We start from the raw sequence: 18,269 nt of genomic DNA, 5'->3' as shown, positions 1-18,269 counted from the left end.
GGAGGTATTTCTTTTCTGGTCTAGTCTATTTGGTGTTCTGTAGGCTTCTTGTATGTTTATGGGCATCTTGTTCTTTATGTTAGGGAAGTTTTCCTCAATAATTTTGTTGAAGATATTTACTGGCCCTTTAAGTTGGGAATCTTCATTCTCATCTATACCTATTATCCTTAGGTTTGGTCTTCTCATAGTGTCCTGGATTTCCTGGATGTTTTGAGTTAGGAGTTTTTTGCATTTTGCATTTTCTTTGACAACTGTGTCAATATTTTCCACCGTATCTTCTGCATTTGAGATTCTCTCTTCTATCTCTTGTATTCGGTTGGTGATGCTTGCGTCTATGACTCCTGATCTCTTTCTTAAGTGTTCTATCTCCATGGTTGTCTCCCTTTGAGCTTTCTTTATTGTTTCTATTTCCATTTTCAGATCCTGAATGTTTTTGTTTAATTCCTTCTTTGTGTTTTCTTGCATTTCTTTAAGGAATTTCTGTGATTCCTCTTTAAGGGCTTCTACCTGTTTACTTGTACTCTCCTGTATTTCTTTAAGGGAGTTACTTAATTCCTTCTTATAATCCTCTATTATCATCATGAGAAGTGATTTTAATTCTGAATCCTGCTTTTCCAGTGTGGTGGGTGTCCAGGGCTTGCTATATTGGGAGAACTGGGTACTGATGATGCCAAGAAACTTTGGTTTCTGTTGCTTATGTTCTTGTGCTTGCCATTCGCCATCTGGTTAACTCTAGCTTTACCTGCCCTCACTGTGTAAGACTAGAGTCTCTATTTCCAGTTATCTTGCTTGTGGCAGAACTCCTCAGAGTCCAGATGTCTCTGTGGTCTTATGCTCCTAATCTCCTGGATGGAAGAACTCCTGGGACTCAGGCCACCTCTTGGATCTGGAAATCCTTCTGCTCTGAGTGCAGTGGCTCCTCTAGGATGGCTCAGGATTCAGTATCTCCACAGGAGCAGACCAACTCTGTGTCTGCCCCAGCCCAAAGGATCAGCCAGCTTACACATCTATTTTAAAGACAAAATTCCTTGTAAAAATTTCTTATAAAATTTATTGAACTTTATTTTACACTTAATTTTTATATACATCTTTGACAAAACCATTTAAATCATAATGTAAGGTATAATGTAAGGTTTTAAATTAAAATATATTGAAATAATTGTATACTTTAAAATTTTTCAGTAGGTAAAGTTCTAAAATTGAGTTCTTTATGTTGTCTTCATTAATTATAATATAAATTTATATAAAAGGTTAATTTAATGATCACTGTATATTAGGTATGTATCGAATCATTGTCATGTCAGCACAAGAACTTAATGTGTAAAAAGCCTTGCTATTAAGCTTGATGACCTAAGTTTGGTTCCTGGAACCTACAGTTGCAGTAGAGAACCAACTTTCTCTCTATCAATCCTCCCTCTCTTTTCCCTCCCTCTTCGACCTTCCCTTTTTCCTTCTCTTCTCTCTCTCTCTCTCTCTCTCTCTCTCTCTCTCTCTCTCTCTCTCTTTCCATTTCTTGGACATAGTCAACATTAGCTCCTTAGAAAATCATACTCTAAGTTCCAAAAACAGTAGGAAATTTTCTTGTATGAGAGTTTCTTTGAAACCTTGAACTGTATCATCTTTTAGTGTGTATGCATTTTTAGGAAAAATTCAGTCAGGAGTCAAGATTTAATAGAAAGCAGTTGCACAGTGAAGAGAACTAGGTAATGAAGAGAGAATGAGGAGCGGGCACTGGGGCTTTCTGCATCGAGGAGGGGAAAGGAAGGGCAGTGACACTGAAGATGAGGTCTGGGAAAACAGGGGGTACTGGGATCCTCTCAGAGAGAAAGTTATGTGTGTGCAAATATATACATAATTATACATAGTATGTACTGCTATTATATATTATACACACAGTACATGTATAATATAAAATTTTATTTGTAATTTCAGTTTTAATCTAGGAAACTTATCCCTATATAGTATTTGTCAGTTGTGAATTATTATTAAATATTGAATTCAGTGACTAATACTGAGTGTCCAATAATGGCTGAGATATTCAGGAAGTTCTGACAGACAGCAAGGGTTTTCAGTGTTTCAACTGTCTGTAGTTTTCCATTTACTCTTTCATCTTTCCTGAGGTATTGGTTCGAAAAATCTCCACTTCTGTTTTATTTCTTTTTTCTACTTTCCTAGAAAGAAAAACCCGATGTTGGTTTGTGGCACTGAACCAAAAAAATACAATGTCATTTGAAATCAAAACTAAAAAAGGAACTGATGTATCATTCAAATGACGAAGTAGTAGCAAAAATGTTAGCTACTAAGATAAAATGGAGAACATCTATGGTAATTAAATAAAATAGTGTCATGAAATTGACTATATTTTTAAGTGATGCTCAGTGTCAGTGTAATCCAAATAAAATGTTCAACAATGTTTCTCCGAGATGTATCACGTTTAGAATACAAATGGAACTATGTAGATACCAAAGACTAAAATAGTGTTTTATTCCTAATGTAACAATACCTGATCTGAAATTACAGCTTACGTCTAAGATAAAGTTATTGCATTAACCAACCTTTACCACACAAAGCTCTTGCAGTCCATGCCAATAAACACAGAGACCCACAATTGGCATAAAAGGTTTATTTCCTGGCTGCAGGGATCATTGCAGAAGAGGAAGCAGAAGAATTGTTAAGAGCCAGAGACAGTGGATGACTGCAGCAAAGCTGTGTTCTTGGATGCAACAGGGTAGTTACTCATGTGAACTGAGAGTGGCTATAACTGAATGAACACGACCAAGCCAGACAAAGTATCAGATTGGAAAATGGAGGTTAATTCCACTTCTATCTGAGGAACTATGGCAACTGATGAGTGCTGGGAGACAGAGATTCAATTATCCTCAGGGATGGGGCCCCTGAGAGAGGCTACCCATGCTCCAGGAGATGGTGCTGTACCATGCACAACTAGAAGGACCAAGAAGAAGAACCAAAAGCAGATGGCATAAGAGGAAGAAAAGCAAAAGAAGGAGGAGGAAGATAATGACTATTGTGATGAAGAAGAGGAGCAGAAGAATGAATACATGGGAAAGGAGGAGAAAAGTCAGTAAAATTGAGAGAAAACAGTGTTGTTTCAAAGGATTAATTATAGAGGTATTTGACATCCCTGGTGACATTTATTCCAAGGGCTGGTTCGTGAAGCTATTATGAGTGAGTCTGATTCCCAGTTTCTTCTTGGTATATTTGTCTCTGCTATATAGGCAGGCCAGTCATTTTTCTTGATCTATTTGCATTATTGTTTATGTTCTCACTCAGATTAAGAACCCCAAACTCATTGACGATAAGAATAGATGATTGATGCAGAAGTCAGGAAACCCTGATAGAAGTTTAATATTGGGAATGTTAGGGAAAGAGGACTAAAACACATTATGTCAGGAGCAAGAAACAGCATGCTGTTTCTACATCCAGAAGAATAATATATACTGGAGAAAATAGAGGCAAAGCTTTAGTGTACACATGTGCCTGGTTTGTTTTTGGACATTGTTTCTTTGTATAATTATTAAAGTGTAGACTATAATGTTAAAAACTTTGGCAACTCTTAAAGAGATACCAAATTAACTAAGCAAAAGTGCCTTATAAGGCAAATTTGTTTGAATATAAAATAATTTAATTACATATAATGGTTTGCTACATTAAGAAAATATAAAATGGCAAGATTTATCATAAATACATTAAATTGTTTTAATAGTCAAATAAATAAATACATAAATATGACCAAATGGATGCAGAAACAAATGTTTTTACATATAGACAGACTTTGAACATTTTTGCTGAAACATTTAGGCAGGTTGTTTGTATTCATACCAAAATAAATGAGAGTTTTTAAAGGAGAGATTGTAACATGAGATGAAGTGTTTTAGTCCAGGGGAGTCTTCTCCACTTTGGTTCAGGACTCACTCCTTCTCCTCACTCAGTCTTGCCAGCAACATGGCCGAGGAAGACAGGGCTCTCCAGACTTCTGCTCTGACCACCTCCCAGGCACAGGGGCTGTGTTTCTTCTCTCTCAGGTACACAGTGATCCTGTGGAAGTATTTCCTCACAGCCAGCAGGGAGTCTTCCTGGGTCAGGGGAGGTTCCTGCACCCCCACCTGCTGCATCAGGCAGCCTTGCAGGACATTGAGCTGCTGATGGAGGCCAGTGCAGAAGGAGTCTAGGAGGGTGTCCTCCCAAGCAGCAGATGAGTCCTTTGATGTGAAGAGAGTCAGGATCTGCTGGGTCAGCTCTCTCAGGACAGGGATGGCTTGAGCCTTCTGCATCTGCTGGGCATCCACCTTCCCCAAGGGGAATCCAAAGTCCTTTCTGTCCTTCAGGCAGGAGAGCGGGGAGAGTTTCCTCATTTGTGCCAGGAGTGCCAAGACTCTCTTGTTCCTGAAATTATGTGTCTGAGGCAGGTCACATCCTAGACAGCAGGTTGACCAGTAGCTCACCACCACCAGGACTATGAGGAAAGCATAGGACCTAGCCATTGTGGATCTTGCAGATGCTGCTGGTACTCTAGGCCTTGTGGTCCTGAACCTTCCCTCTAGGTTCTCTGAAGATCATCTGGAGTAAATGTCTTAAATAGTGAAATCTAGTAGTTTCTATTTTCTGAATGCCTTCCCTCATCTCTTTCTAATTCTTTCTTCACTTTCTTTAACTCATTTTCTTCTTGCATCTGGACTTTTCTTCTCAACTTTTTTGTCTTAATTATTTCTTTCACTTTCACCTTTCATTTCAATAGGGGTATTTTACAAATTTTTATCTTTTTAATAGATTTGCCACTAACTATTACAACACAGATATTCATCCAATGATTGAAATTTCCATACATAATATAAGACAAGTTTTATCTATACATTGTATTTAAAAGTTACTGAATTTTATATTACAATCAACTTTTGTTAGTATTTATATCAACTCCACAGTTACTTAAAGTATAATCTAATGTATGATCCTAATTTATTGTTTCTAATTTAATGTTCAGTGTTTCAAGGCTAAAAATTGGCTTCTTTAAATTTCTTTTATTAATAGTTTTAATTATTTTTCTAAACCATTAATTTAGTAATAATTTCACATTAGCTGTTTATCTGATGATGTCATGCTGTTGTGAGCATTCAGTTTGTAAAATGGCTTCCATTTCAAGGTTGATGAGCTGAGTTTGCTTCCTGTAACCCATTGTTGCAATAGACAACAAATGCCTGAAAGGTTGCCTCTGTCCACCACACTCACAATGTGCCAAAGTTGTCCCTGCTCACTCACATTCAATGCATCTATGCACAGAAACCCATGTTCACATGCAGCGTCATATATATCCACACACTTAATCTTAATGATATCCACTCATACAATCATACACACACAGATACATACTCTCATACACTTGTGCACACATAGTTACACACACTACCAGACATATACACTCTCACACACAATTCCACACATATACACATACTACTCAGAAATACTGACATACATTCTTAAATACTGAGGCACACACACTGAAACACAAATTCACATATTTCTAAATAGGCACAAACTAATACACATATTATTACACATATACACACCATCATTCACACATAAACACACACACTCACACAGACACACAGATGCACACATTTATGCACGTAGATGAATGCACATTGATTACACCATACATGCTACACAAACTCAAACACACAATACTTATATGCACACATGTACATGCAAACACATACCCACAAAAATCACACATTTACAGTTTCTATACATATGCTCACACATATAGACAACTTGTACGCAAAGGCAATCAAGGCACAGATGCACAAACACTCACATAATCACACACACACACTCACCAAGACATCTTTCAAAATAGAAACAAATATTCAAACCCACAAACATGCATACACACAAGCACACTCAAACATATAGAAAAGCAATAAAAAATTAAAAATCACAGTACTAAATTTTTTTATTTATTTTGTCTCACAATTTTAAATCATTAACTCTATGGATTTCTACATCCATTTCATATTTGGAAAAGCATGTGCTCACAAAGTTACTTAATTCATCATGACCAAGAAGCAGACCAAGAGACAAAGTGAGTCTCTCAGATAAAGCTCCATAACCTTCCTATTACAAAGGCTCATGACCTAATGGTCTACTCATCTGAAATAATCAATGAGTTTTCATTGATAAAGTTGCTCCTTGATGATGTTATAAAGGCTCAAGTTTTCTGTGAACTTTTCTTCCCGAGTACCAACCCCCAACACAGGGAATCTCCAGTGACATTTTATATCCAAGATGCAGAATACAAGAATCTGAACTTTGTATTTCAAATGCTTAGTATCTCAAATCCTATGACATGAGTAGTACTATAATCATAGAAACTTTTATAATCACTTTAATAGGGATGTAATGTTTATAATTACACATAGGATGTTGTAATATCTTTTAGCACCATACACAATGTTTGTATCAAATCACAATAGAAGCAGTTCTGGCTTTTTAGCATCACCTCACAGCAGCTAGGGATCTGCACAATCATTTCTGTTTGTCTGCAGACTTCAAATACTTTTTTTTTTTACTCATTTTGTAAATTATAAATCAATTTAATTCAATTAATGACAAGAAATAGTTATTATACTATTTTAGATTATTATGAAAAGCCCTTCTATGTAGGAGAACATTAGAGTCACTATTGCTCTTGCCTCCAAAGTGTGTCTAGGTGGACTGTTTGTCTTTCTTCTGTTGGCAATTTCAGTTTCTTCTTCTTTCAGGGTATATACACTGCTGTCAGACACTTTGGAAACATGTCCACTCATCTTTCTATGTCTACTAACTCTGGTGATTGTTTCCTTGGCTATGCAGATCCTGCTTAGTGCCTTTACATCTGCTCAGTATTTATGGCTTTCTAATGCCTCTATTTCTTATCCAGGAAGTCTGTATTTCTGTCATTTCGGTGGAGCCACATAGGTGACAAATGTGTAAATTTCAAGTGTTTAGGAAGATGAAAGAAATGTAGGAATCTGATAACCATGTTCACAAGGCTGGTGTGTAGATAGCAGAGATTTCTAGCATGTGGCTCTATCTGAAAATCCATTATTCTTTCATTACTAGGATATTCATTTGTATATGTACACATAAACACACACAATACCATCACCAATATTTAAACAAGAAGAATTAATAATTATGGGTCATTAACAACTTTAAACATCAATGAACTCAATTCCACAATAAAACATAAACAGACTAACATAATGGGTGTGAAAACAGAATCCATCCTTTTGCAGCATTCCAGAAACACACCTCAACATCAAGGATAGTATTACCTCAGAGTAAAGAGCTGGAAAAAGATTTTTCCGTGGAAATGGTCACAAGAACTAGGCTGGTGTAGCCATTCTAATATCTAATGAAATAGACTTTCAACAAAAATTAATCAAAAGAGATAGAAAAGGACAGCTTCCTACTTATCACAGGAAAAATCCACCAAGATCATGTCTCAATTGTGAATATATATGCCCTAAATGCAAAAACATTTGCATTCATAAAAGAAACATCACTAAAGCTTAAATCACACATCCAACTCCACACAGTAATATTGGGATACTTCATCACCCTATTCTCAAGAAATGACAGGTCGTGCAAACAAAAACTAGCAGAAGTTATGACTCAAATGGACCCAATAGACATCTACAAAACATTTCACCCAATCACAAAAGAATATACCTTTCAGCATCTCATAGAACCATCTATAAAACAGACCAATACTTGCCCACAAAGCAAGTCTTAATATATAGAAGAAAATTGAAATAACCCTTCTATCTTATCAGACCCCAAGGATTAAAGCTGGTCTTCAAAAACAACAGAAACAACAGAAAGCCTACAAACTCATGAAAACTGAACAACTCGGTACTCAATGACCACTAGGTTAAAAAAGGAATAAGAAAAAAAACTAAAGACTTTTTAGAACTCAACAAAAGGAAATGCACTTTATATGCAAACTTATGGGACAAAATGAAAGCAACGCTAAAAGGAAAGTTCATAGCACAAAGTGCATTCATAAAGAAATTAGAGCGATCTCATACTAAGGATTCAGTAGAACACCAGGAAGATCTAGAAAAAAGAAACATACACACTGAAGAAGAGTAAATGGCAGGAAACAAACTCATGGCTGAAATCAATAAAATAGAAACATAGAAAACAACTCAAAGAATCAATGAAACAAAGAGTTGGTTCTTTAAGAATATTAACAAGATAAATGATCCCTTATATAACCTAACTAAATGAACCAGGGATACAATATCCAAATTAACAAAATAAGAATGGAAAAGGGAGACATAACAACAGAAACTGAGGAAATCCAAAATATCTTTAGGTCATAGTTCAAAAACATGTACTCCACAAAATTGGAAAGACTAAAAAAAATGGACAAATTTCTACATCGATATCACTTACCAAAGTTAAATCAAGATCAGAAAAATAATTTAAATAAACCTATAACTACTAGGGAAATAGAAGTTATTAAAAGTCTATCAATACAAGGGATTAAGCCCAGTGATAGAGAGTTTTAGCTCAGAATTCTACCAGATTTTCAAAGGAAGAGCTAATCTCAATACTCCTCAAATTCTTCCATAAAATACAAACAGAAGGAACATTGCCAATTTCATTTTTGTATGAGGGTACAGTCACCTAGATACTCAAATCACACAAAGGTTCAACAAAGTAAGAAAGTTGTAGACAAATTTCCCTCATGAACATTGATGCAAAAATACTCAAAAATATCACAAACAGAATTCTAGAACACATCAAAAAGATCATGTAACATGATTAACTAGGCTTCCTCTCAGAGATACAAGGATGGTTAAACATATAAGAATCTGCCAATGTAATCCACTGCATATACATACTAAAATAAAAAATATATATATGATCATTTTAATAGGTACTTAAAAGGCCTTTGACAAAATTCAACAGTATTTCATGATAAAAGTTTTGGAGAGATCAGGTATGCAAGGGGCATACCTATACATAATAAAGGCAATGTAGAGCAAGCCTAGAGCCAACACCAAATTAAATAGAGAGAAATTGATAACAATTCCAATAAAATCAGGAACAAGTAAGGCTATTCACTCTCTTCATATATATATCCAATATAGTACTTGATCTAGCTAGAACAATAAAACAACTAGAGATCAAGAAGACAGAAGGAAGAAGTCAAAGTTCTTTGAAGAAAGAAACTGAAGAATAATTTGGAGATTTGGAAGACCTGCCATGCTAATATATAGGCAGGATTAACATAGTAAAATTGGACATCTTACTAACATCAACCTACAGATTCATTGCAATCCTCATTAAGACTCCAGCACAATTCTTTACAGACTTTGAAAGAACAATACTCAACTTCAAATGTAGAAAACAATAAACTCAAGATAGCTAAACAATTCTGTACAATAATAGAACTTTCAGAAGTATCACTATCAGCTACCATAAAGCTATAGCAATAAAAACCACATGATATTGGCTTAAAAACACACAGGTTGGTCAATGGAATCCAATCAAAGGCACAGAAGTAAATATACATGCTTATGGACACCTGAGTTTTGATGAAGAAGCCAGAATTATACAATGGAAAAAAGAAAGCATCTTTAAGAAATGGTGCTGTGTAACTCAATGTGAGCATGTAGATGAATACAAATAGATATATACCTATCATGCACAAAACTCAAGCCCAAGACCTCAAATAAAAGAATCAAAAGAATCAAAGACCTCAACATAAAATCAAATACACTGGCCTTATGTGAGAATAAGTGGCTAATTGCTTTGATGCCTTGTCACAGGAGACAACTTCCTGAAAAGAACACCAATCACAGAAGCACTAAGATTAACAATTAATAATTGGTACCTCATGAAACTGAAAGGTTTTAAAAGGTAAAAAAAAAAATCACTGTTAATAGGACAAAACATTAGCAATGTATTTTTTTACCAACTCCACATCTGACAGAGGGCTAGTTTTCCAAAATATATAAAGAACTTAAGAATTCTTATTGGAAATCATAGCCTCTTGGTTTTAGTTTCATAAATCCTAAAATATTACTGATCTTATCTCTAGTTGTACATATGACATGATTTTGTTTTCAGATGTGATCCATGTGGTTGGATATCAGGGTGTCAAGAATTCCTAGACAACACTGGGTTGTCTATATTGGTGGAGAAATTTTATAATTTGTCTTAATATTATTTCAATTGAAAAGTATTTACTCTCTAGCTAAACATCATTTTATGATCAATGTTTAAACAATGAGTTCTTGATATGCTGAAATTATCAGGTGAGCATACAGGACACTCTTACAGCAGTACTGTTGCTTGGCTATTATTCATCTGGAAACCTCTTCTGACAGATGACTATCCACTTGTATTTTAGTAATGTTCCCCATGCTTTCTTCTTCATCTAACTGCAAAAATGAATGGTAGTCAGGTCCAACCTACTCTGTCAGAAAGAAGACCATTCCATTCTTCAACTGTGTGTGAGTTTTCATTTAACTTCTCTACTGAAGGGGGAGTACAATGGTAGATGCCTGCACACTGATCCTTTCTTTATATTAACTTCCTGGTGAAGAAAGATAAGGGGAGTGAAACAATCAAACACAAGATAATGAACTTCCTATATAAATTTTCTTTGCTTCCCACATTTTATAATCTTTTCTACTTTCCTGAAAGCAGCTCCAAGTGATGTATGGCAGTGAGCCAAAATTGTTCCTCCACATGACATGAAACCAAAGAAAGAAACATGTCATCAAAATAGGGAAACAATTGCAGTAACGATCTCAGTGCTTGGTTTATAAGCCTTACAGTCATTAGAAAAATTATGTTCAATGAAAGTGATTAAATATTTGAAAGTCTTCTATAGAGTCAGTGTGGTTGCAATAAAAATTTCAGTAATGTGATTTTAACAACATCAATCTTAAAACACATGTGGAAGCATTTAAAAAATTTAAGGTTAATAAAGCACAATGTCATCAAAAAAAGAAAAACAAAAAAAGCCACATGTGGAAAAGAAAGGTAAATAAAAGAAGAACTATGGAAAGAGATGAGCCACAGTGGAGCTATCCTAACACCTGATCTCAAATCACAGCCACACTTGTGATAGATTATTGCATCTCTCAACACTCATCAGAGAAGCTTGTTTTTGTATTAGGTAGCTAGTTTAAAAGAAGCATCAACAGATCACCATGCAGAAATGAACATTGAAGGAGTTGTCAGTCCTAAATAGGACATCTCTTTTCCACAATCTCCTCTCAAGGCTCAGGATTCATAAGGTGTAGAGGAGATATTGTAAGAGCCAGAGGGAAGGGATGACTACAGCAAGAGTGTGTTCATGATACAAGAGGACACTTGCACATATGAACTGACCGTGTCTATGAATGCAGAACAGAAGACCTAACAACTTAAAACCAGACAATATCCCTTCTTTAAGTTGAGAGGAAGTCAGGAGGTTCTTTTTCAAAATGAGTCCCTATTGGCAACTGAGATCTCTTGGAGGGAGTGACTCAGGCTCAGGCATTGGGTCACTAACAGGACCCAATGGACTAACAGGACTAATGGACTTACTGATGCTCCAGTAAGTGGCCCTGTGCCCATGTACATACAAGCACACATAAGTGGACATTGAACATGCTCATGGATAATAAATACTCATTTTTTTCTCTTTTCTTAACTCATTTATTTCATGCACTTCCTATGGATTTAATGGTCTTTCATTTTGGTAAGAAGCAGTGTATGGGTCAATCTTATATTATACACTATATGTACATATTACATTTTTCATAGCTCTATTTGACTTATGAGTTTATATATTTGCTCTGAGTGCAAATTCTCTTTCTGTATCAGACATATTGTGTACTCTGTAGATACAGGAGACAGGATGCAGACTGCTATTTTCCTATCATAACCTTGTCTGTGGAGCACTGACACAGCCCTATCCACTGAAAATGGCAAGAGTCATGAAGCCAGCACAGCTGTTTGACACAGTTCCAGAGAGCTGAGTCTAATTCTGCAATTCCTGCCATTGTATCTCTCAGTTTGGGGTTTTAGTCTCTGTGGTGCTGCATTCTTGGGGACTTTCAGCATTATGATTCATTTTATGTCTTTTCCTGAGAAAATTATGTTGGAATCTTTTAAGAAAAATACTAAAATAAACTTTACCTGGCCCTACTATTTGGAAGCCTTCCTTTTGCCCTGGACATCATTAAGCACAGATAAGCATATAGTTAGATGAGTCCATCACTCCATGAATCTTCTTGAGGTGTCTACCGCTGAGCAAACTCAAACAATATAACTGGTGCCAGATGAACAGAAACAATTGGCAAACTCTGACTGGCCAAGAGAATGGGTTACATATTCTAGGACTCCTTTTATACTACTCTTAGAGCTCTCTGAAAATTGAGTTTAAAGATAAGCACTCATAAACGGTACAAACCCAGGGGAATAGAGAACAGTAAATAAGGTAGATTAAATAAAATAAAATGTTTCCTACTTTATAGTGTAGATAATGAAACAGATGTCTTTGCTGTTCATAAAACTACTAGTTCAGGTACTTTATGTTTGTCTAGAGTGCTTCCAGTTGGCACACATTACCAGCCTAAAAGCAGATTGTCATATGATGAATGGGTTTGCTTTGGAGGAGACAATCTTCAGAATCTTTAAGTTGGAATTATAAGCCTGATAATAAAAGTAAAATCTGTTCTTGTTGTATTTTCTAATTGGAACTGAAAATTTGACCCTGAACATATAATGAAAACTTAAACCCATAATCTGTACTTTTTAGATAATCATGTGTCTCTCTGTGTTCTGTGAAACCTGTGTAAATAAAGAAGCAATCTAGTTGCTAGTCAGTCAGAGCTTCAGAAGTGATCTGATTGCTAGTCGTTCAGAGCTAAGAAGTTCCCTGGACCACCAAGGCCTGACTCCCTCCCTCGACGGTGGATTCCTTATCTCCTCTGAGTGCTGTCCTGTCAGCAATGCTCAGGAGAAGGTCCCCTACAGAGCATCCATCATGTTGTACTACTAAAGCCCAGGACGAGGGGATGAATACAACTGAATGAGTATCTATACAAATGAATGAGGATCAATACAAATGAATGAGAATGTCTATTTCATCGATTCCATGAGAGCCAGTGCTCAGGTGATGACCTTGAGCCTCTGCTGCTGGTTGTTTCTCACTGTCTCTAGCACAGTGTGTGATGCTAAGTGAAAGACACTATCAGTCACATTCTCACCATGAATTATCCAAGACTAAAACTCAAGGTAAATATTTGCAGTGCATCCTGAGGCACTGCAAAAAAATTGAAAGTTAGTTAAGAATTAAAGAATGAACAAATAAAAGAAGATTCATTTAGTAATAATTTATAGAAATGTATAACTATACCAAATTATGATGCAATACAACTGTGATGCTACATAATATAATAATTAAATAAATGCATACATAAATAACTGAATGAATGAATAAAAAGAAATAGATGAATACATGAAGAAATTAATGAATGAATGAATAAATAAATAAATAAATAAATAAATAAACTGAATAGAAGGATAACTAATGACTTTACAGATAGACACAGTAAAGCACATTACTGCTGAAACATCTAGGCAACTTGGTTCAATTCATGCAAAAAATGACTGATATTTTTCAGATGCCAGAATTTGAGCAGTGAGGTTCAATGTCCTAGTCTATGACAGTCTTTTTCATTTTGGCTCAGGACTCACTCCTCCTCACTCAGTCTTGCCAGCAAGTTGGCTGAGGAAGACAGGGCTCTCCAGACTTCTGCTCTGACCACCTCCCAGGCACAGGGGCTGTGATTCTTCTCTCTTAGGTACACAGTGATCCTGTGGAAGTATTTCTTCACAGCTGGCTGAAAGTCTTCCTGGGTCAGGGGCGGTTCCTGCACCCCCACCTGCTGCATCAGACAGCCTTGCAGGACATTGAGGTGCTGGTGGAGACCAGTGCAGAATGAGTCTAGGAGGGTTTCCTCCCAAACATCAGATGACTCCTTTGATGTGAAGAGGTTCAGGACCTGCTGGGTCAGCTCTCTCAGGACAGGGATGGCTTGAGCCTTCTGGATCTGCTGGGCATCCACCTTCTCCAGGGGGAATCCAAAGTCCTTTCTGTCCTTCAGGCAGGAGAGAGGGGAGAGTCTCCTCATTTGTGCCAGGAGTGTCAAGGCTCTATTGTTCCTGAGGTTTTGTCCCTGAAGCAGGTCACATCCTAGAGAGCAGGTTGACCAGTAGCTCATCACCACCAGGGCCACCAGGAAAGCAAAGGGCCTAGCCATTGTGAGTCTTGCAGATACTCCTGATCTTGTGGCCTGTTTTGTTCTCAACTTTCCCATCTAGGTTCTCTGAGGACCATCTTGTGTGGATGTGTCTTAAATAGGGCAAAACACTAATTTTCATTTTCTGAATGCCCTCCTCTCACTTTCCAATGGACTTTTCACTTTCTTTACCACATTCTGTGCTTGAGTCTGGGCATTTGACTTAATCATTTTTGTTTTCATTATTGCTTCCTCTTTCACTGCTCCCCATCAAAAACTGTTTTTACCAGTTTTCTTTTTCTAAGATTAATTTCTAATCTGTTACACCATAGATAAACTGTCTTTGTTTGAAACTTACAAATGTTTTGTAAGGCAAGTTTTTCTGTAAAATATTCCATAAAAGTTACTGAATTTCATTCTACAAGTAACTTAGTAATCATTTCACATTAACTATTTATCTGATGATGACATGCTGTCGTGAGCATTCAGTTTGTAAAATGGCTTGCCTTTCAAGGTTGACGAGCTGAGTTTGATTCCTGGAGATATTTATATCTCTTACAAAATATATATATCATAATGTAGTATATGTTGTAAATTTTAATAAATTAAAATACACTGAAGAAAAGATATACTTCTAAATTTCTCAATATTGAAAGTTATAAAATTGAGTTCTTCGAGTTGCCTTCTTTAAATGTAATAGAAATTTATATAAAACTTATTTTAATAATCACTATGCATTAGCTATCTATCCAATGATTTTAATGCGATCATTAAGATGCAGGGTACAAAAAGGCTAACTGTTGAACTTGATGAGCTGAGTGTGATTCCTGGAACCCATGTTTACAGTAGAGAAGCAATGCATGTACAGGAGCCCTCATCACAACATTCACAGCATTGCAGGCTCGGCAAGCGCTCTCTTCCTCACACATTCACACATTCATACACTTACTCATTTGTGACAAAGGTAACTCAAGTGGTCTGTGAATCTCTATCTGAATTTTTTTTTGACATATTGAATTTGTCAATTCTAAGATTTATTTTCTGTCTTTATAGGATCTCTTCACTCATTTTATATTTCTGATATATATATTCTGATTTTGTTTGTTATATTTATATATGATCTTGTAGTTACCTGTGTCTCTGACTATTGATTTCAAATCATTTTCAAGCAATTCAGCACTTTGCTTTTCCTCTCAAATCTACCAGGCTCATGCACTTTTGTAACCACAAAGGACCTTACTAATGAACTCTAGGTCGATTTGTAATCTCACTTTACAACGAAAAACACTACAGTATCTTCTGAGAGACCCTCATTTTCTTTCCTTTCTCTTTTTCATCATTCAACATGGTTGAAAATCTAGCACAGCTAGACATATTTTTTTTTATTCTAACCCAAGAAACTGAGGAACCAAACTCTCTGCCTGACTTAATTCATTACCTTAAGCGAACCCTAACCCTAATATCAGTGTAATTATTTGTTACCTCTCTGTTATGAAAATGACTATGGTTGCTATTTTTAAACACAAATATTGTAAAGCTTTGGAGACTTGCTTAATAAATAAAATGTGAAGTGGGGACTTTTCAAAGTCAGGAACATGCTTTTAGTAAATGCAGAAACACCTGATTAGTTTCCCAGAATCCATGTTAAGCCTGGATGAGGGTGGATTTTTAGCTGGTATTGAGTATATGTGAGAACCCAAAAGAAGTAGACTCTAACAAGCTAGCAAGTGGAGAGTGTAAAGGCAAATAGGAAGCTTTTGCTTCCTCCATTCATATACTTACGCAGGCTTTCAACAGAAGGCCTGGCTCAAGATTGAGGTGAGTCTTTATATCTCAAATATCAAGAATACTGTTGTGTTTTCCCATTGTGAAGTGAATCTTCCTTCTCCAAATTAAGAAAAACTAGCTCACAGGTGTGCACTACCTTTTGGGGTTTCAGGTAATGCTACGTGTAGTCAAGCAGACAACCAATAATAGCAAACACATTCTCAAAAGCCAGTCAGTCTAGCTGAGATGGTAAGCCCTTGCTTAAGTGAGAGAGCATGTCACAGAAAATGAGGTAGAGAATGATTGAGTTAAAAACCTGACATTGATTGACATCTGGTCTCTCTGTGTGCACATGCAAATGCAAGCACACAAGCATGCATGTACAATAGGGATTTAACAAGCTAATACAACATAACAATTGTATGTTATAAGACATGATACACTGAATCTGACAGAAGAGAAAGTGGCAAATAGGCTCATTGGTAAGTGCAAGGACTTTCTGAACAGGATGCTGAAAGTAGAAAACACTAACACCAGCAGTCACTAACTGGCTCATCACAATGCTAAAAACTCCAGTGTGACACAGGATGTCATTACTCAGGCAAATTATATAAAGATGCAGCTTTAGTTTTACAAACAAAATTATCTAATATTAAAACATGGTCATTGGTAAGATGCTAGCTTGTCTGTCCGTGTTCATAAGCACATACAGAGTTGCTCAGTGCTTTCACTCTGGTTCCACACTGCAGACTTGCTTCCTATGTGTGTCAAAGACCACACTGTTTAGACAGCATGGAACTAACCAGACTCCATAACTGGGTGTTTTATTCACATAGTTCTCCAGAGGTGTAAATACTGTCAAAATCATACCAAAGTTTTATGCTCATTTCAATTACCTTGCATGCTCATCCTTAAACACAGGATACTGTAGTATGTTTTAGCATCTATAGAAATGTTTGTTTCAAATGATAATAGAAGAAGTTCTAGCCTCTCAACATCTCATAGCAGCTTGTGTTCTGCACTAACCAGGCTTAGTGAACTTCCAGGATATTGAAATAGTTCTCCAGAGCTGTAGAACTGGATATGAGAGCATCAGAGCATTCCTGCCTAAGAAGCCCCTATTCCTCAGCCCCCCTCCCAGCCTGTGGCTTTTGTCTTTATAAACCTGTTTATTTTGATATTCGGGGCTCACTCTCTCTCCTTCCCTCTTAATGGAGGTAGGAGACTGAATCCCAGCATGCTGGTTCCTAGTAAAACTTCTTGCTTTGACTGCATCAAGTGCTGACTTCTGCGGTCATTTGGGGTGAGCACCAGTCTCTGGGACTTGAGCAGGGGTCCAAGCCTTATCTGGGCCTTACACTGTCTGTAGTAGGATAGCTGGGCTCTGGTGGTACAATATTATACTGACTGTTTTTGATTATATTCTTACTCTGGCCTCCAGATATCTGGGTTTGAAGTTATTATGAGATTAGGTGCTGATTTCTGAGTTCATCTTTGTTTGAGATGGGTGGTTTGGGGATGCTTTAACCCTTGGTTTCTGTTTCTTCTCTGGTATTCTAGAGGTTGTGTGATCAGTGAGTCTTCAGGTCCAATATGGTGTCTTCACTGGTGCTTTTGTGGGCTGCATGAGATCTAGGGTTTTGGGTTCCAATGTTGCCTCTGATGTCCCTAGAACTGCTTGATCTCTGGGAAAGCAGAAGTCTTCTGACCAAGATAAGAGCCAGAATAGAGAGACCAGGGTACAGAAAACAGTTTGGAACTGTTGAGGCTGCTTTAAGGGGAATGGGAAAACAGAGGTCAGAGTTTTACCTGGATTGCTGGTGCTGTTGGACTCTAAGATCCAAACCAGTGGACGAGATTCCCCCAGAAACACTCGTGGACAGGATTCGCTGCAATAACATGAAGTTTATTGATAAATTGATAAAAACCAGTGCACTGGGGTTCCCTTGCATGCAGGCAAGAAGAACCTCGAACTAAAGCTAAGGGCAGTTTATATATCATTTTCACAGAATTCACAAGGACAGTTAATTACTTTTAAAACAATAACCATAAAGGATTTCAAACAGCTGTTCCCATGCCCAGTTTTCAATCCCAGGCCCGGTTTCTAAGTAACTCACTTTTGCACCTTATCTTTTACAACAAAGAGGGTTAGCTTAAGTGACCTCTGTTTACCCAGGTGTATTTTGTTAA

General features: G+C 36.7%; 2 protein-coding genes across 2 annotated transcripts; both read right to left on the bottom strand.

Annotated features, from left to right (window-relative positions):
- Positions 1-3,929: 3,929 nt before the first annotated feature.
- LOC114625982 (interferon alpha-9) lies at positions 3,930-4,502 on the bottom strand. Its single transcript, XM_028773357.1, has one exon. The coding sequence runs from the start codon at positions 4,500-4,502 to the stop codon at positions 3,930-3,932; it is 573 nt and encodes a 190-aa protein (XP_028629190.1).
- Positions 4,503-13,763: 9,261 nt separating this feature from the next.
- LOC114625981 (interferon alpha-9-like) lies at positions 13,764-14,333 on the bottom strand. Its single transcript, XM_028773356.1, has one exon. It carries the CDS (start codon positions 14,331-14,333, stop codon positions 13,764-13,766), a length of 570 nt encoding a protein of 189 aa, XP_028629189.1.
- Between the last annotated feature and the right edge of the window lie 3,936 nt (positions 14,334-18,269).

This window comes from Grammomys surdaster, unplaced genomic scaffold, assembly GCF_004785775.1.
Source record: "Grammomys surdaster isolate TR1022 unplaced genomic scaffold, NIH_TR_1.0 225, whole genome shotgun sequence".
Lineage (NCBI taxonomy): Eukaryota > Metazoa > Chordata > Mammalia > Rodentia > Muridae > Grammomys > Grammomys surdaster.
The sequence above is the reverse complement of the archived record's forward strand: the minus strand, read 5'-3'. Positions and strand labels throughout refer to the sequence as shown.

Coding starts and splice junctions, on each gene's coding strand:
- LOC114625981 (XM_028773356.1), bottom strand. CDS start 14,333: ATGGCTAGGCCCTTTGCTTTCCTGGTGGCCCTGGTGGTGATGAGCTAC.
- LOC114625982 (XM_028773357.1), bottom strand. CDS start 4,502: ATGGCTAGGTCCTATGCTTTCCTCATAGTCCTGGTGGTGGTGAGCTAC.